The sequence below is a fragment of the Diceros bicornis genome, chromosome 12 (assembly GCF_020826845.1).
Source record: "Diceros bicornis minor isolate mBicDic1 chromosome 12, mDicBic1.mat.cur, whole genome shotgun sequence".
In the NCBI taxonomy this organism is placed as follows: Eukaryota; Metazoa; Chordata; class Mammalia; order Perissodactyla; family Rhinocerotidae; genus Diceros; species Diceros bicornis.
Genome location: NC_080751.1, coordinates 18,286,676 through 18,304,660, shown reverse-complemented (window position 1 = coordinate 18,304,660; position 17,985 = coordinate 18,286,676). Strand labels below are relative to the sequence as shown.

The following is a 17,985-nucleotide window of genomic DNA, read 5'->3' as shown; positions in this document are numbered from 1 at the left end:
AGGTCTACTCCTGACCATCAATCTGGACTGGCTGCCAAGTCACTTCACAGCTGTTATCCTGGGTCTTCCCTTTATCTCACTGCTGTATTGGATCCCATTTCTAGACACATTATATTTTTTCTTGATTTACTCTCGTTTTGATGGAGTGTATCCAGTAGCTGAGAACCAGTGAAAGGAAGAAAATCTTTTGAGAACTTGCATGTCTAAAACTGTCTTTAGGGGCTGGCCCCGTGGCTTAGCGGTTAAGTGTGTGTGCTCCGCTGCTGGTGGCCCGGGTTCAGATCCCGGGTGCGCACCGACGCACTGCTTGTCCAGCCATGCTGAGGCCGCATCCCACATACAGCAACTAGAAGGATGTGCAGCTATGACATACAACTATCTACTGGGGCTTTGGGGGAAAAAATAAATAAATAAATAATTACATAAAACTGTCCTTATTCTACTGTCACCCATGACAGTATAGTCGGACATATAATTCATTCAAACTTCTGAGGACAGTACTCCATTGATCCCTAGTTTACAGTGTTGCTATTGACTATTATTTTCAATCCTTTTGCTATCTGGTAAACTTTAGAATATTCTCTTTATGTTTTATGTCCTAAAATTTCATGGTGGTATGCCTTCGTATGAGTCTTTTATATTTATCGTGCTAATTCAATAATAGCCTTTTTTCAATCTTGGGACTCATCATTTCATCAGGGAAATTTTCCTTTATTTTCTAATAAATTCTATCCAGTTCTCTTCCTGGAACTCCTATTGATTACATATTAAACCTCCAGAATTGGTCTGTATTTTTTTCCCTATTTTCTCAGTTCTCTTCCTGGAACTCCTATTGATTATATATTAAAGCTCCAGAATTGATCTGTATTTTTTTCCCTTCACTTTTGATTTCTGTTCTAGAACATTTCCTTGTCTTTTAATATTCTCACTGAATTTATTCATATTTTAATTTCTTGTTCTGACATTTTACTAGTACCCTGTTCTAGTTTCTTGAATACAGTATCTTCTTTTATCTGAGGATATTACAGTTCTTGGAAGTTTTGTAATTCTCAGGAGTTGCTTTTTGTTTAGATTTACCTTGCACAAAGTTTTTCTCAATTTCTGGTGATCTTTGGCTGTCTTTATTTAAAAGAGAAACATTACAAACCTATCTGGAAGATTAGTGTACATGGACAGGGCTTACTGACTGGCACACTCCACTGCAGGATTGGTTGTCACTTGGCTTTTTGGTGGGGACCCTCAAATGTCAGCACTGGTCTTTTCTCTCAAGAGTTTAGTTTTCCACAGAAGGATCCTCCAAATCCTGCCTGGTATGTATAAGTGTGGCTGTTGGTATTCTGGAGCTGAACAAGGATAAGAGCTAGAGATCTCATTTATCTAGTATGTAAAATTGTGCTTAATCCCTATTTTCTGTATAGCATTTCACCCTAGCCTAGTAACCCTGAGTCAGACGTCTACTTTTTCCTTTTTTAGTTCAATTACTATCAAACTAACTTCAGCCTCCATTTTAGAGGCCATAGTGTAAATCCTATTTAATTGAGACACATTCAAATACATTTTATTAAAGCTCTTAAATTAAAATTTATTGTTTTTGGAGGTATGTTCTTCAAGTTCTAAACACAACAGTCAAAATGCAGTGACTGGAAAAAATGTAATAACCCCCTACAAAAAATGATTTTGGTTTTATAAATCATCACTCTTTCATGGAAAGGATTTGCTTTTTATTTCCTATAAACACATTTTATTTTTCCAACTCAACTGTAACCTCAAGGGCACCCTACTAGCACTTAGTAAACCTAACTCTCTTTGTATAATCAATCTAGTCCTTATCAACTGCCTTCTCAAATGTAATAGAACTCGAACACACATACAAAAGGAGGATGAGCAAGCACGGACAAAACAGAAGAATAAAACACTAGAATGTGAATCTCATTTTCAACAGGGAGAGAATATCAACGAGGAAAACGAGATCCTGGTTTCATAATGAGTTAAATCTACAGAATGCCAATTCTTTGTGGTATTAAAGAGTAACCAAGTGCAAACCATGGTTTCTGAAATAAGATTTTTAAAAAAAATCTAACAAATATCTGGGTGAATATAACAATATGGCTAGATCAAAAGAAAAAAAAATCTCTCACACACAATAATCACTGCAAGAAGATCCCATAGATTATAGAAAACATAAAAGAACTTTAATATCCAAACAGTCAGGGCAAAGACTGGATTAATGACCCAGTAAGTGTGAATCACTTCAGGTTCTTTACAGTACCAGACATATTTTAAAATAAAATCTGAATGCATACTGCAGAGAATGATATCATTTTTAAACTTTAATTTCCATACTTGAATACTAATACCAGTATGATTTTTAGACTGAAAAATCTTTAAATGATGTGTTTTAACACTAAGAGTAAGTTTTAAACCAAAGTTAGCAATGTGCCTGAAATGTGAATTTGTTCAGTAGTAACCTTTTCATCTGAGTAATATACCACTTTCTTCTCAAAAAAGTAGTCAATGTACATTTTAAGATTTGTGCAATAAGAATAGATACTGGCTAATAAAAAGTGTTGTTACTACTTGATAAAGTCAAAATGAAAGAAAAACTGTATTTTTGCTTAAATTATTTATGCCCAAATAATTTACCCTGCATTCCACAGATGTATAGGAAACAAAATATTTTTGAATAAGAGAAAAATAATGAGGGTCCTAAAATAGAAACATAAGCCAGAGGGATCTAAAAATAGCTTCCTGATAATTTATTTTTTTGAGTATTTCATTTAAGCTGCTTTAGGTTGCATGCCCTGATCTGTAGAAGTTAATAAGGAAATAAAATTTCCAAGTATTTAGAAAATGTACTCATTTTCCATAAAGCAACTTTTAATGTATCAACACTTAAAAATACACAGTGACTTAATGAAACATCAGTACAACTGCATAGAATTGAGCTGTCTTTCCTGGGCTCTGGTTTATAAGAGTATTAGCTTAGAGACCAGCTTAGAGTCATTTGCTCCTACCTGGAAGGTACCGGCCAGGAAACCTGAAGATTTCACAGGCCTTTTCTGTTTCTAAATAAAATGCTAGGAGCTCTCTGAAGGTCTTAAAAACAACCAACCATCCAAATATGTATACTGGGGACCTTTCCCCTTTGTGAGTCAAGGAAGAACAGAGTTTGTGACTTTCACTGAAAACAAAACAATATCTCCCACAACTCTTCTAAGAGACTCTGAAATGTACTAGAAATTTCAAAACTAGAACACTGCCATCAAAGATTAAAACTCTTAATGCTCGGAGCCACCCCAAAATAATAAAATTGGGAACTCCAGGAAAACAGGTACCAAAAGAATCAAAATAACGATTGCACTGAGGATTCTCCTCTTTGAAGGCTGTTTAAGGAGGTAGGATTTTAAGGGTTTTTTTTGTTTATCTTTTGGCCTCTGAACATTTAAAAAATGCTTTGCTCGGCTGGTCCTTCAGGCTAATTTTGGAGTTTACAAAGAACCCCAAGCCTGACATAAGGATTTTCTACAGTTTCACAGCTATCATTTGTACATATTAAGTTGATTTACTCTTTTTGAGTAAATATAGCTAGAAAATGGCAAATTAATATATTCTTTACATACAACTTTGTGTCTCAAAATTCTTGAAAAACAAGAGCAGATGACTTTGTATTCAAAAACTACCAAGGTGTGTATTTGATATTCACAAGCAAAGAACTTAAAACCTATAAATCTCCTGTCAACTTTGCATGATGCCTTTAAGAAGGAAATGACATACAAAGTTTGCTAACTGTGCAAAGTATTAAATTGCTATAACATTTTACATAATGAAATAATACATGTAAATGTAGAAGCTGACACATGAAATTAACACGGGTTCAAAAGAACTTATCACATTTCAGAGATTTTCTTTAGTAACAAGTTTTTGTTTTTATATTTCCTGGTACACAGCAAAGTTTATCACAGAAGATAAAAATCCTTTTAAACAAATCCAACAGGGAATTCTTGAGGCACCTTCTCATATAAAACACAAGATGAATGCAATTATCAGTCCATCTGAGAAAAGTTTTCAATCTAAGTGAACGTCATTTTTTTCATTTAAGTATATTTTACAGAACTTTAATAAGGCAAGACAAATTTGTGAAAAAATGTAGATACAAAAATGATGTAAACTAATAATTTATATTTAAAAACCCCAAAGGGAACACAGTGGAGATGGGACAGTTCAAACGATGCCTTTTTTTAAAAAACCTAAAACAGAATTGTGCACAAGCTGAAGATTACAAAGAACTTCTAGACTCTGCACAGTTTTGGTTGTTCGTTTTTTTTACTCTTTATATTACATGTTTAAATCATATCAGGAATGCAAACTAGAACTGCATACTACCTTAATGGAAAAAAGTTCAACATTGTGCAATTTTCTGCCTCTTAATTTTAAAAAAGTGGCAGCAATCCCTGCATTTGTATTTGAAACAAGGATCTGAGAAACTTTATCAAAAAAGGTAATGAAGGCAAAAATTGGCAGACATCCAGCATCTTGTTTCTTTTTAAAACAATGTGGATGATAAGTAATTTCATGATTAAAAAATGAATCTTTTAAATAAATACATTGTATCTGACATTTGCACTGACTGATTTGATAAATCTTTAAGTAAACAACGGCTTTACTACAATCCCTGTAGCCTCAAGCCTCTGGCTTTAGATTCTGGAGTCCTTTTTCACTGGGTTTCATACCCTGCCACTCGATACCCTGCAGGTTGATTAGGCAACATGCTGCCATTCTGTCCTGGAGGTGGCTGCACTCCGTAATTTGGTCCCATCCACGGTGCAGAAGACTGTGTCTGACTGGTAGAGAACGTCAAAGAGGCAGAAGGCAGGGGAAATTCACTGATTAAAATAAAATGTAATGCCAAGAACAAATAACATATACATGGGAGAGATACTTTTTCTTAAGCTCAAATATAAGAATAATTGTTATGCCAGGGAAAGCAAAGGCAAAAGTTTTTTCTCTTAAAAACTAGTATCCTCATAGGTTTAATTTGTGCAGTTTAATTTTGTTAGTTTAATTACAGCTAAGGAAATACCCTTAACCTGTAAACATTTATCCCCTTTGACTCAGAAAAAACTCATCTCTCACTTCAGAAAGGAAAACTGTCCATCTGGGTTAGACCCATGTTGAACAACCCACTACCTAAAAGAAACTGGATCATTTGGTATGATAAGGACTAGCATTTATATTACTCAAAGAAGAAATTAAAACAATTATTAGCATATGTAAGCTCATAAATTTTTTCAACATTACAAATACAAGATTCTTTTTAATAAAAACTGCAAAGTATTTTAATTTCCGGTTTATTTTTAGAAATTTAAGTAAAATTACGTAATTGAGGGTGTATAAGGAAGCTTCCATATAACAATGTATGAACAAACTCTTTTGCACAGAAAAAACCATAATGAATAAAACAACTAGCATCAAAATAACTGTATCCAAGGATGGCTAAGTGAGCATTAGTCACATAAAAAGCTGAACAATTATTAAACTCTTATTTTCTTACTGAAATATTAGTTGATTCATTACCAAGCATTACCAAATTCTTATAATACTGGTTATATCTCAAAGCAACATATTTCTAGGCAAATCTTTAAAGAGATACTTAAAACTATAAATTAAAAACCACTCTAAGCAAAATCCTTCAAAGGCTAAAGCTATGCTTTAAACAAGAGAGCCACATTACCGACTAATTACTTAAAATCTCTTGCTAAGTTCCTGACATTTTCAAAGGCTAACAATAAAGGAAAAGAGCAAATATGCTTACTTAAATCCCTGTTGGTTCCACGCCTGGCCATACATTCCATATGCAGGTACTTGCCAACCATTAGGCATATACTGGCCAATTTGTTGTGCATTTCCATACCACTGGCCCCACTGGCCATAAGCTTGTGGATATCCAATTTGATTCTGCTATTAAGTAAAATTATAACAGATAATTTAGTATTATTTGAAGTTATATGTACATATATAGTCCTAATATACCACAAATACAGAGCCATAACACATAGGGCCATCATTACAATTAAAATGCAAGATAAACAAGAGTTTAGAAAGTGACTGCTAAAAAAAAATGTGACATATTGCTGTAACTCTATGTGATGCTATGAATGGCATACTCTTTGTAACGCAGGCAGTAGGTAATGCCCTAGTAATAAATAGTAAACTCAGTATAATGTTTAAGTGTTTTGTAAACTATCCACATGACTGTTTCCTTTAGATAGGGAAGATAGAGAGATTACTTATTCCTATATTCGGTTTACTTAAGAAACATATACAGTCATGTACCGCATAACAACGTTCTAGTCAACGATGGACCGCATGTGCAACAGCGGTCTCATAAGATTAGTACCATATAGCGTAGGTGTGTAGCAGGCTATACCATCTAGGTTTGTGTAAGTGCACTCTGTGATGTTCCCACAATGAAATTGCCTACATTTCTTAGAATGTATCCCTGTCGTTAAGCAACACATGACTGTAGTTTAGGATTTTCTTTTCTTTTGAGGAAGATTGGCCCTGTGCTAACATCTGTTGCCAATCTTCCTCTTTTTCTTTTTTCTCCCCAAAGCCCCAGTACATAGTTATGTATCATAATTGTAGAGTCGTAGCTCTGCTATGTGGGACGCCACCTCAGCATGGCTTGATGAGCAGTGAGTAGGTCTGTGCCCAGGATCCAAATCGGCAAACCCTGGGCTGCTGAAGTGGAACACGAGAACTTAACCGCTATGCCACCGGGCCAGCCCCAGGATTCTTACTCCTATCTTGGTGCTCCATTTACAATTTACTTATAGACATCTCTGTGGGATCAAGTTTGAACCACTAAAGCTGCCTGGAAAAACAAAAGCAGCAAAATCTGGAAGAAAATGTCAAGGCCCTAAATATATTTATAGCTTTATTTTTGTTTCAATTGAGTCAAGCATGTTGTGAGTTCTCCAAATAGTATGTGAACAAATCTACCGAGTATTAAGAAAAAATTTAATACCCTGTTAGGTTTGTTGGAGCATTTTAAAATCCACTGTATGAGCATGAGTCAACTGAGGCAGTCACACACATGTCCCAACTGCAATCCATGAACCACCACTCTGGAACTATAATACACGTAGGAAGAGCCCTTATATACTATCATTTAAGCTAGAAACTTATTAACAACGATTATCAACAATTTCATTTTAAAATAACCTTATTATTAGCCCAGGAATTACTTTGCAAAGTCTCTCACCTGTTGCACAGGATTTATCATATCAAGAGTTTCTTTGCCCCAATAGCATTTCACAACATGACCTTCAATGGTAGTTCCATTAACAGAGACAATTGCATGTGCTGCACTTTCATGGGAATTGAACCTAGTGAAAACAATATTAAGAATCACCAACATAAACTGTTTAAAATACTTAGGAATAAAACCTATTTTTAAAAATCAAGTGGAACATGAGGTAAAATAGGCAGTTCATATAAAACAATCAATAAAATGGCATCTTTTCATTGCTATTTTTTTTCCAAAGATCTTGTAGTTCTGGAGAAACTTTTTTTAATAGAGCATGTTTTACTGGCCTTGTTTTGGAAGGAGGGAGCTAATAAAAAACAGTGGCAAATACTGGGGAAATTTCTATTTCTTTATAACCAACGTAAATTTTCAAGAAAACCACTAAGTTAAATGTTCAAAAATAATTTTAGGGGGAAAAGTTTTTAAAAAAAAAAAAAAATACTCTTACCGAACAAATGAATATCCTTTATCTGGAAAGACTCGAATTTCCATTATTTGTCCAAATGGTGAAAAAGTCTGACGCATTAGTTGTTCTGTTAGAAAACAAAAACAAACCACACTACGTTATATTAAAATCCTACAAATATTAAGCTTTTCAATTTAAAAACGAATCTCAAGATGCCACACAGGTAAAGCTCCCATACCTGTTAGGCCAGAAGTGACACCTCCACAGTACACAGTACAGTTGCTTGGACTAGACTGATTTACGACCTCATCATATGATAGCTGTTTGGTGTTTGCTGGGGAGGCAAAGTTTTATATTTTTAATTCGTTACATAAAATGTTCAGAAAGACAAAAGCAGCATTAACTACACTACTGCAATGGTAATATTTACCTTGTTATATAATACATATTACATTTGAGAATTAAACCTCCCCCAAGATTGTCTAAAAAATTACCCAGTATTTTCTATTTAATAGGAGACTTGACATTAGAGATATCAGTTATTATTTATAATTACAAAAATGAAAACTAAGTACATTTTTGAATAGTAGTCTTGATCTGCTTCTCATCTATTTCTGCAATAAGTCTCCGGGGAACAGGTCTAACATTTAAAATCTAGTGTATTTTCCTCCAAAATTCCACATTTCCTTTTCTTCTCCAATACACCTACACTCATATGTACTCTTTGGAGCTGGAGGCTTTCGGGTTGCCCAGTTAGTTCTGATTTGTCTTCCACCAAGCCACTGGCCACCCATCTGTTGAATGGCGTTTTCAGCATCCTGTTCCGCATAACATTAGAAACGACAAAGAAGCCACTATTAGTTGATATTAAACAACTGTTAGCAGTAGAGAAAACTCATGGCTGCATTTCACAAATATTTTTTGAATGAAAATGCTTTATGAAATACACAATATATGATAGTTTTACTAAAATGCAATAGTGCTTTTAAATTACCTTTCTTTTATTTGGATAGCAGACTTTGGGAATGTTAATCACCTGAAAAAGTCCAGAGCCCAAAAGCCCTTAGGAGGTGGCTATTATAAAGTTCATGCAACAACTCAGACTATTATGGATGAAAATCTCACTTTATACAATCCAACAAGCTTGTTAATGATAGTATTTGGTTTCTCATTCATCCAACAAGTAAACATTGAACAGCTATCATGTGCTAGGCAGCACGTTAAGTACCAGGGATATGATGGTGAATGAAGCAGACAAGGTCTCTGCTGTCATGGAGCTTACATTCTTTTAGGGGGACAAACTAAGTACAAATTTTGGTAACTGCCATGACAGAAGCAAAAGACTGAGATGGAGAATATGCACATGGGGATCTACTTTAGACAGCCTCATTAGGGAAGGTCTCTCTGAAATGTCATTTTAGCTGAAATTGGGAGGAATATGAACTAGCCAAGTCAAAACACTGGGGAAGAAAGCCCTAGCAGAGGAAAAAGCATTGCAAAGTGTGTGAAGGCAGGAAAGAGTTTGATTTGCCTTTGAAGCCTGTGAAAGACAAGTAGTTTCAGTGGAATCTAGTGAGCAAAAAGGAAGGGTGCCAGAGGAAAAAAACTGGAAGATTTTAAGTCAGAGACTGTCATGATCCAATTTATGTTTTAAGAAGGCCATTCTTAGTGCTAGGAGGAGAATAGTTTAGGGAGATGGGTAGTAAAAGGAAAAAGACACTTTATGAGACTAATCCAATATCCTGACTTAAAAACACGTTGGTGGTCAGACTATTGCAGTAGCAGTAATTTAAAGGAAGAGTCAACAGAATGGGCATAGGGAGTTTGTGTGCACAGTAAGTACAAGGGGAGGAATCAAAGATAACTCCTAGGTTCCTGCTTGAGCAGTAGGGAGGACAGTGCTAGCATTTACTGAAATGAGAAGCCGGGGAGGGAGGAGGGGAACAGGTTTGAAGAAGAAACAAAGAGCTCCATTTAAGACACTTGAAGTTTGAGTGTCTGTAAAACATCTAAATGAAGACCATTGTTAATAAGTGTGGAGCACAGAGAAGCAAACAGAACTGGAGATATAAAATTCAGAGTCATGAAGACTAGAGAGACAAAAGAAAGCATCCTGGGACAGAGCCCTGAAAAACAGCAAAATCTGAAAACTGGGTAAAGGAAAAATTGCTAGCTAAGGTGACTAAGGAGTAGCAGCTAGTGATGAAGGAAGAAACCCACAAAAGTGCACTGTCACGCAGCCAAGGAAGCAGAAATCAAGAGGTGAACTTGGAAAAGAGTAGTGTTGGTAGAAAGTGAGAATAGAAGCCAGCTTGGAGTGGACTGAAATGTAAATGAGGTGCAGCCTGGTTTGCATATGTCAACTGTGGGCTTAACCTAGCACAAAAGAACAGGCCAATTCAAGGCTAAAAGCCACTCCTAAGACACATATAAAAAGGAAATGCATATTCTTAAAAAGAAACAAACACTGTTTACCACACTAACCAGTTTGAGCTCCATGAGATTTTTTTTTTTGAATAATTTTATTTATTTATTTTTTCCCCCAAAGCCCCAGTAGATAGTTGTTATGTCATAGTTGCACATCCTTCTAGTTGCTGTATGTGGGACGCGGCTTCAGCATGGCTGGAGAAGCGGTGCGTCGGTGCGCGCCCAGGATCCGAACCCGGGCTGCCAGCAGCAGAGCGCACGCACTTAACCGCTAAGCCACCGGGCCAGCCCTCCATGAGATGTTTAACTACTGTTGTGGATTGAATTGTGTCCTTAAATTGATATGAAGTCGTAACTACCCACCCTCCCCCAAACTGTGAATGTTACCTTATTTGCAAATAGGGTCCCTGCAGATGTATTAGTTAAGATGAGGCCATACTGGATTAGGATGGGCTCTAAATCTATTATAACCTATGTCCTAAGAAGGCGAGAAGCCGATGTGGACACCCAGAGGAAAGAGGGCTATCTGAAGACAAGGCAGAGACTGGAGTGATGCAGCTACAACCCAAGGATGCCAAGGATTGCTGGCGACCATCAGAAGCTAAGAAGAGAGAAGGAAGGATTCTTCCATAGAGCCTTCAGAGGGAGCATGGCCACGATCACACCTTGTTTTGGACTTCTATCCTCCAGAACTTTGAAAGAGTCAATTTTTGTTGCTTTAAGTCATTCAGCTTATGGTACTTTGATATAGCAGCCCTGAGAAAGAAATACAACTACTCGCTCACAAAAGAGGGAAAAAAACTTTTTATAGGATGTGTTGTGTGTGTGTGGGGGGGGGGGGTTGTGAATGGGAGATGAAGAAGTGGAAGCATATGCAAACAACTCTTCTGAGAAGTTTGATTCTGAACTATAGCAGAGAAATGGGGATATAGGTCAAGGGATATGGGGTCAAGTGTCGTTTTAGTTAAGAGATACTAGAACATGTTTTTTGGTTGATGGGAATGATCCAGTGAAGAGGGAAAGACTGATAACAAAGGATAACAAGAATGAGCACAACAATTCCATTTATAAAAAATGTTCACAACAGGTAAATCTATATAGACAGAAAGTATATTAATAGTTGCTCAGGGCTAGGGGGAGAGGGTATAGAAGGAAAAGGATAGTGACTGCTAATGAGAATGTAGTTTCTTTTTGGGGTGATGAAATATTCTCAAATTGTGGTGATAGTTGCATAACTACGTGAATATTCTAAAAACCACTAAGGGGCCGGCCCGGTGTTCGGATCCCGGGCGCACACCGCCGCACTGCTTGTCCGGCCATGCTGAGGCAGTGTCCCATACAAACTGGAGGAAGATGGGCATGGATGTTAGCCCAGGGTCAGTCTTCCTCAGCAAAAAGAGGAGGATTGGCAGATGTTAGCTCAGAGATGATCTGCCTCACACACACACAAAAATAAATAAATAAAAAATAAAAACCATTGAACTGTACACTTGAGTGGATTTTGTAGTATGTGAATTATATCTCAATAAAGCTGCTGTAGAAAAAAAATAAGCACAGGATCAAAGTCCTTGAGAAGGCAAAAGAGGTGGGATCCCACTCATAAGTGATTTGACCTTTTTCAGGAAGGACCTTTCCCCCACTGTAATAGGAGGAAAAGGGGGAAGATGGATGAATTTTATATAGGTTTGGTGGTTGAAAGCTGAGGGAATTCCCGTATGATAGTTTCTATTTTCTCAGTGAAGCGTAAGGTTGTCAGCTCGGAGTGATGACAAAGAGTGAGAAGTATCTGAGGAGATAGGAGGGGGCCTGGAATAGTTATCAAAGAATGGGAAATCAAACTTACTAGAGAAACACAGGTTTGCAAAGATAATATCACGTACGCATCTAACTGTGTGACCATTAAATTAGAAGCAAAACCAGCTGACTCAGTTTTTCTCCAGCAACATTCAGTTACTTTAGCAGGCAGAAAAGCTATGTTCAACCAGTATTGGGGTTTGCCTAGCACACACAACATAGGAAAAGAGGCAACGGAGTTGGGGGTAATTGCAGTCAAGGCTGTGGCACTTGGTAACACCAGACAGTGCCCGTCAATCACATATCACAAATTTTATAGAAGCTGAAACGTAAACTGGAGAAGAGTAAATGAAATCACTTTCTCAGTTATACCTATCCGATGGCCATCAGGATTCAAATCCATCTGGCTGACTTCAGAGGCCACACACAGACATCTTTTGCTATATGACTCTATTTCATACTAAATATGCATTAAATAGTGATTTTTATATAGCAGGGGCCTATATTCCATAAACTGAAATGGAAAAAATGAGTTCCTGGCCCACCCAAAGCCCCCAACCTATTTCCCCAAATAGCACAAAACACTGATATCCTATATATCAATCCTCTAAGGAATTCACACTAATTGTGGCTATCGACCCATTATATGAAGTATTTTTCTACTTTTCCTAAATATTATGCAGTGATTAACAGTAAAGCTTTCAGAACCAACTCCACTTTCATAGTTTTTATTTTCTCATCTCACAGAAAAAAAAAATCTTACAAAGTGGGACACATACATGACAGAAGTTTTATCTTTTCACCTCTCATGTTTTAGCATTTCCAACTTTTCTTCTAATACGTGGATTTTTCCCGAGCTCTTAGGCTTACTCACTTTCTTCACAGGTTTTTCTATTTTCGTAGAAGACATTTTCACTTGATGAGAGGAAGATGATAGCTACACTGCTTAACACATTTAAACAATCTGATCGCAAGATATGATGTTACTGTGCAAACAGCTAAGATACAGTTGCAGTACATTCTAGTTCTCTTGCCTGAAGTTGCAAGCCACGTAAACATTTTTAGGGTAGATTTTTGATTTGGAAAGTAAATTTTGGGCAAAATGGTTGGAAGCTGTTATAGCAAATATCTGGATAGTAAGAGCTCATAGTGAAGAATACCCAGACATTAGTTCCACTGTGAGCAGACACAGGAACTAGAAAAAACACAGTTCAACACTATTTGGCGTAACTGCAAACAAATATATCTTTAAAACCCAGAAGGAACTGGCATAATAACTGATGCTCAGAAATTTGACCTGAAGTCATCAAGAAATGATATAATATCTGTTTCAAATACTCCATTTAGTAAAGCAAAGCCTTTCTAAAATACATTTCATACTACCAAAAACTTTTAACGGCTCATTCTAAGACACTCTTACACAGACAAGTATAGTGTTTCTGTACTTATCATAGGCAAAGTCACAACACAGAGGCAATACAATAAAATCCAAGGTTAATGAAACCTTACTGTATTTTCCAAGGTTAGTGTACATAAATTCGCCCACCATTCGACCCTATGTTTTTGGAAGTGTGTATCTCTTTAACTGCATTTAACTGTTTTGAACATTGAGTTATCACACTAAAAAATTTAAATTATTTATTTGAATTTGTAATATATTTACAAGGTTCAAACTTCAAACAGCACAATATAGTGAGAAGCTTCCCCTCCTGCCCCCATCTGCCTAACTCCTTACCTACCCCTAACAGGAAACCCTGCAACAAGTTTCTTGTTTCCTACAGGAGGAAAAGAAACACACACACACAGACACACACACACACACGTCACATAAATATATGCTCCCTTCCTTTTTACACAAATGAGCTTTTTCACCTAACAATATACCATGAAAATCTTTCCATCATCAGTACGTACAGGGCTTCCTCATTCTTTTTTTATTTAAACAACAGCACAGTGTGGAAGACATGCCAAAGATTTTATCCAGCTGTCACACTAAATATAAGCCTTTTCCTTCTTACTATAACCTCTCATTTGATAAACTGCACTATCCTTCCTTTTCTCCACAAAAACCAGAAATTTCAAGTCCATGCAAATTGGTGTTCAGTAAATGATTGTTGAAAGAAATGATGAGACATTTTCAAATATGTTAATATACAATTTTAAAAAACCCCACACATTGGAGCATTTCATTAGCTATTTTTAAATTATCATGGGAATATAAAACAGGGAGATAATGAATTAAATACATAATTGAGATTTTCAATATCTACCTTTGGCTGATAATTTAAACACTTCTACTTTCTATTTTCTGAAAACATTTTATCAGTATTTTGCATGCATCAGATGATAAATACATATTGAATAAATGACCCAACAGGAGAAAGAAGATATCTTTTAGTGAGGGTGTTAATTACCAGTGAAATGAACAAATGGCAGATGAAAGAAAAGATTAATAATTAAAACAAAATGAGTATTTTTATTCCTTACTCTTAGAGCACTGCACATGCACTTTTTATTGAGCTCACCCATTTGTTGAAAAAGGAGACAAAGCCATATCCCTTAGACTTTCCTGTTGCCATATCTTTTACCACTCGGGCATCTCTGAAATTAGAAACAGTCAGCAGTTTAGGTTTGCAAACTCTCCTCTGGATATCAAGAGAGAATTTCATACACAACTCATTTTCATGTTTCATCTTCATTAAAATGAACCTTTAATGCAAATTCACCTTTTATTCTATAAAATGTATCATGTATTAGCAAATAAGGCTTAATTTTATAAACATGCAAATCAGTAACTTCTTAAATATATACGTATACATTATACAGAAATTGCCTCCCACTTCAAAAGGTTTTTAAACTTTTAAATATTAAGCATGGTGAAAGCAGCTATTCAGATGAATTAGTTAACCTCTTACAGGGTTCCCAGGCACATCAGATGAATGGCTTTCTTTAACCATGCAATTTATAATTTGCTATTTCACACCATAAACTACCTAATTGTTAAAAAATAAATAGAAAACTGAAAACTAAAAGAATGAGAAAGTTGCATATTCCCTGAATTAATTAAATTATTTCATTTTCTCAGATCAATTCATACCCCCCGTTTGGACTATGGGTAAATTTTGAGAACTTGACATTTTCAGAAATGCTAAATCATTGAAGAAAAATACTAGACACACACTTTAGTTTTAAACTATATAAGAAAAGATTTTATACTGAATTTTAAAATAGCAATCACATAAGATTGATTGGAAACTACGAGATATAAAAGCAAAATTTAAAAAGTCAGAAAGTAAAAAAGCACGCCAACATTTATCCACTGTGAACCGTAGCTTGTAGTTAGCCAGGGCAATTCTGTCCATTCTTCAGAGATACTCTGCAAAATAACCAGAGCCCTATTATTTGAGATTGAGTAAAAAAACCCAGCCATGATAGCTAAAACTCCATACCTCAAAAAATTGGACTCAAATTGTGCTTCACAGGCAATCTGCTTTTAAGTTAGCCAGGTATGTCACAATGCTTGTTCTCTCAGGACACATGAACAAAACAGGCACTTTTACAACAAAAACCCAAGTCAGAAAGCCATGCAATATAATTTTATATTAAAGAATACATAAGCATATTTTGATCAATTTAGGAGTGATTTATTAAGTGTTTAGGGTCAAAATGACAAAGAAGTGGTGGTAAAAAGGGAAAATGAATGTAAGTCACTTCTCAATATGTAAAAATACTTATTAAATTATCTGTATGGTACACATGCATTTAATTTGGTAGATGATTCTCTTCTATACCAAAATTTGTTCCACTACCCTGAACTCAAGGAACAGGAAGACTTTAAACTGTATAGAGTAGGGAAAGAAAGTACTACTTTTTTTATATTAAATATTTTAATAGGCCACCATTGACTGCATACCTTCTATAAATCAAGCACTGTCACAGGATCTCTACAGAGAATATCTGACTATCATAACCTTTTAATATATAGTTATCAACTTATCTCCTTTAACAAAAAAATCAGGAAATGATGCTACCAAATGAAAATGGTTCTTGTAAATTTAGGAACACAAACTCCTTGAGTACCTAAAGCTTAGACATTATACATTACCTCAACTGAAAATTGTAAAACTTCAAGAAAGGCCTTACCAAGAAAAAATAATATATACATCAATAATCATGGTTAACCATAAGAAAATCTACAGATTATAATTATAACAACATATTTAATAAATTATTGATCCATGATTAAAAAGTCATGAAATTACTAAAATTTGAATGTCATTTAACTTAAACTCACCAATTGTTAAACAACTTTTATCTAATCCCAAACTAAAATTCTCAGGTTTTCAGAAAAGCTACTTGGATCAAAATCAAAGCATTTAACAAAACAGCTGTTTAATCTGGTAAAATTTTAGAATTTTTTTTTCTTCTTAAAGTTAAGTTTCAGGAAATGTTAGCCTTAAGATATACTTAATTCTTACTTATTTCTGAAAAGATTCTCTAAAGAAGCAGCAGCAAAGATCTAGATCAGGGTTCTTTAATCTTTCCTTAATCCTTTTATGATCCTGTGACTACTCTGAAAATAAGATAAAACTTACAAAGATAGTCCACACCAAAATGAAAACAAATACAAAAACCTTTGAGAGGCCAAAGGCTAAGACCTCCAGGTCTAGATATTTGAAAGCAAGCTAACCATCATCAAATCCTAAGGCAGATTAAAAGGAACAATCAAGAAATTAGAACTTACTTATTTTTCCTAATCAGTTCACACAAAGAAAAATGCCACCTAACAGAAGAGTTCATTTATAAACCCTTATCTTGTGACTGCCTTTAAAGTTGGCCCCTTATTTATGACCATTCCTTGGTCACTACACATTTTTATCCTCCTACCAATGAACTAAAACTCTTCAAATGAAAACTCCCAAAATTCATCACCAATACTATTGGCATGTACTTTCCAGTCTCCTCACCTTCTCATCTCTGTTGTTGTTCTGTACACCAAACCAAACCAAAGCTAGTGTTTCCTTTTTACTATTCTTCTAGCTGGAACAATAATAAAACAACCAGAAACCCTAAAAAATTTCTGTTTTCCAAATTCACCAACTACTTCCAAGAAAGTACTATAATGAACTTACTATTCTTTATTATGGCATGCTTTTAAAAATATTAAAGTTCTTTTATGATGAATACTACCTTGAGTGAGCTATTTACAAAGGGCCTAAACTGCACGATTAATAACAAATGAAAGCAAGACAGTGCTGTTAAAGTTTCTTTTTGTTAAAATATATTAACACAAAATGCATGGTATCATAGAAGTGCCCAAAGGGTCTAAATTCCTTAGTCACAGCACAAGTTTACTAAAGATTATCACCAAGCTAACAAGACACTTGTATAAAAAGCAATATGTACAATATAGCAAATTTGTCTCTTAAAAGCTAATGCGAACTGAAAAAGAATTTTAAGATAATTGAAGACCAAAGATTTATTTATCAATGGGAAAACAATCTTTGGCTGTTAACTGCTTGAGTAGTCTGCCAACAATGTAATACATTATGTTCAAGTGTTAAAATTAATGTCCAAAATTCACAATAGATTTTCAAATTACTGTTACATAAGATTGTTTCTAATTAAAAGCACTTTAAATTTATCTTCTGTTACTTACGATATTCTTCCAAATGGTGCAAATGCAGCTTTTATATCTTCAGTTGTAATTTCGGGACTGAGATCACCAACAAAGACATGGAAATGATCTTATAAGGGGAAGGAAGGGGAGGTGAAAAGAAAAACAAAATTTTAGAATTTAAAAAATACTAAAATCTATTCAGTAAAGTATTCTTAAAATAATTTATAGATTAAAGTATAAGTAAAACACTATCCTATATCTATACAAATCCTATCAATTTTAAACATAGTGAATCAAGGTGACAATACAAGTAAGATTCTCCTAAAGACTGTGATATATCTAACTGGAAACTGACAGTTATATTTCTACTTACAGCCAATTATTATACTGTTCTAAGAAAATAAACTAATAATATATAATAAGTTTTGC

The 17,985-nt window shown here is 35.1% G+C and overlaps 1 protein-coding gene across 13 annotated transcripts in view; it reads right to left on the bottom strand.

The window, feature by feature from the left end:
• Positions 1-2,170: 2,170 nt before the first annotated feature.
• The window catches only part of TIA1 (TIA1 cytotoxic granule associated RNA binding protein), a 28,068-nt gene continuing 12,253 nt past the window's right edge, over positions 2,171-17,985 (bottom strand). For 4 of the 13 annotated variants that reach the window (XM_058551009.1, XM_058551011.1, XM_058551013.1 and 1 more), the window contains 8 exons: positions 17,596-17,683; positions 14,462-14,537; positions 8,425-8,533; positions 7,954-8,049; positions 7,758-7,842; positions 7,265-7,388; positions 5,813-5,958; positions 2,171-4,841 (listed from right to left, as the gene is read on the bottom strand). In XM_058551009.1, coding sequence (XP_058406992.1) covers positions 4,715-4,841; positions 5,813-5,958; positions 7,265-7,388; positions 7,758-7,842; positions 7,954-8,049; positions 8,425-8,533; positions 14,462-14,537; positions 17,596-17,683 — 851 coding nt within the window. In that variant the 3' untranslated portion in view covers positions 2,171-4,714. Of the gene's footprint in view, positions 4,842-5,812; positions 5,959-7,264; positions 7,389-7,757; positions 7,843-7,953; positions 8,050-8,290; positions 8,534-14,461; positions 14,538-15,246; positions 15,313-15,385; positions 15,490-17,595; positions 17,684-17,985 lie in introns of those variants that run through there. The other 9 variants (XM_058551010.1, XM_058551012.1, XM_058551017.1 and 6 more) reach the window with 8 other exon arrangements.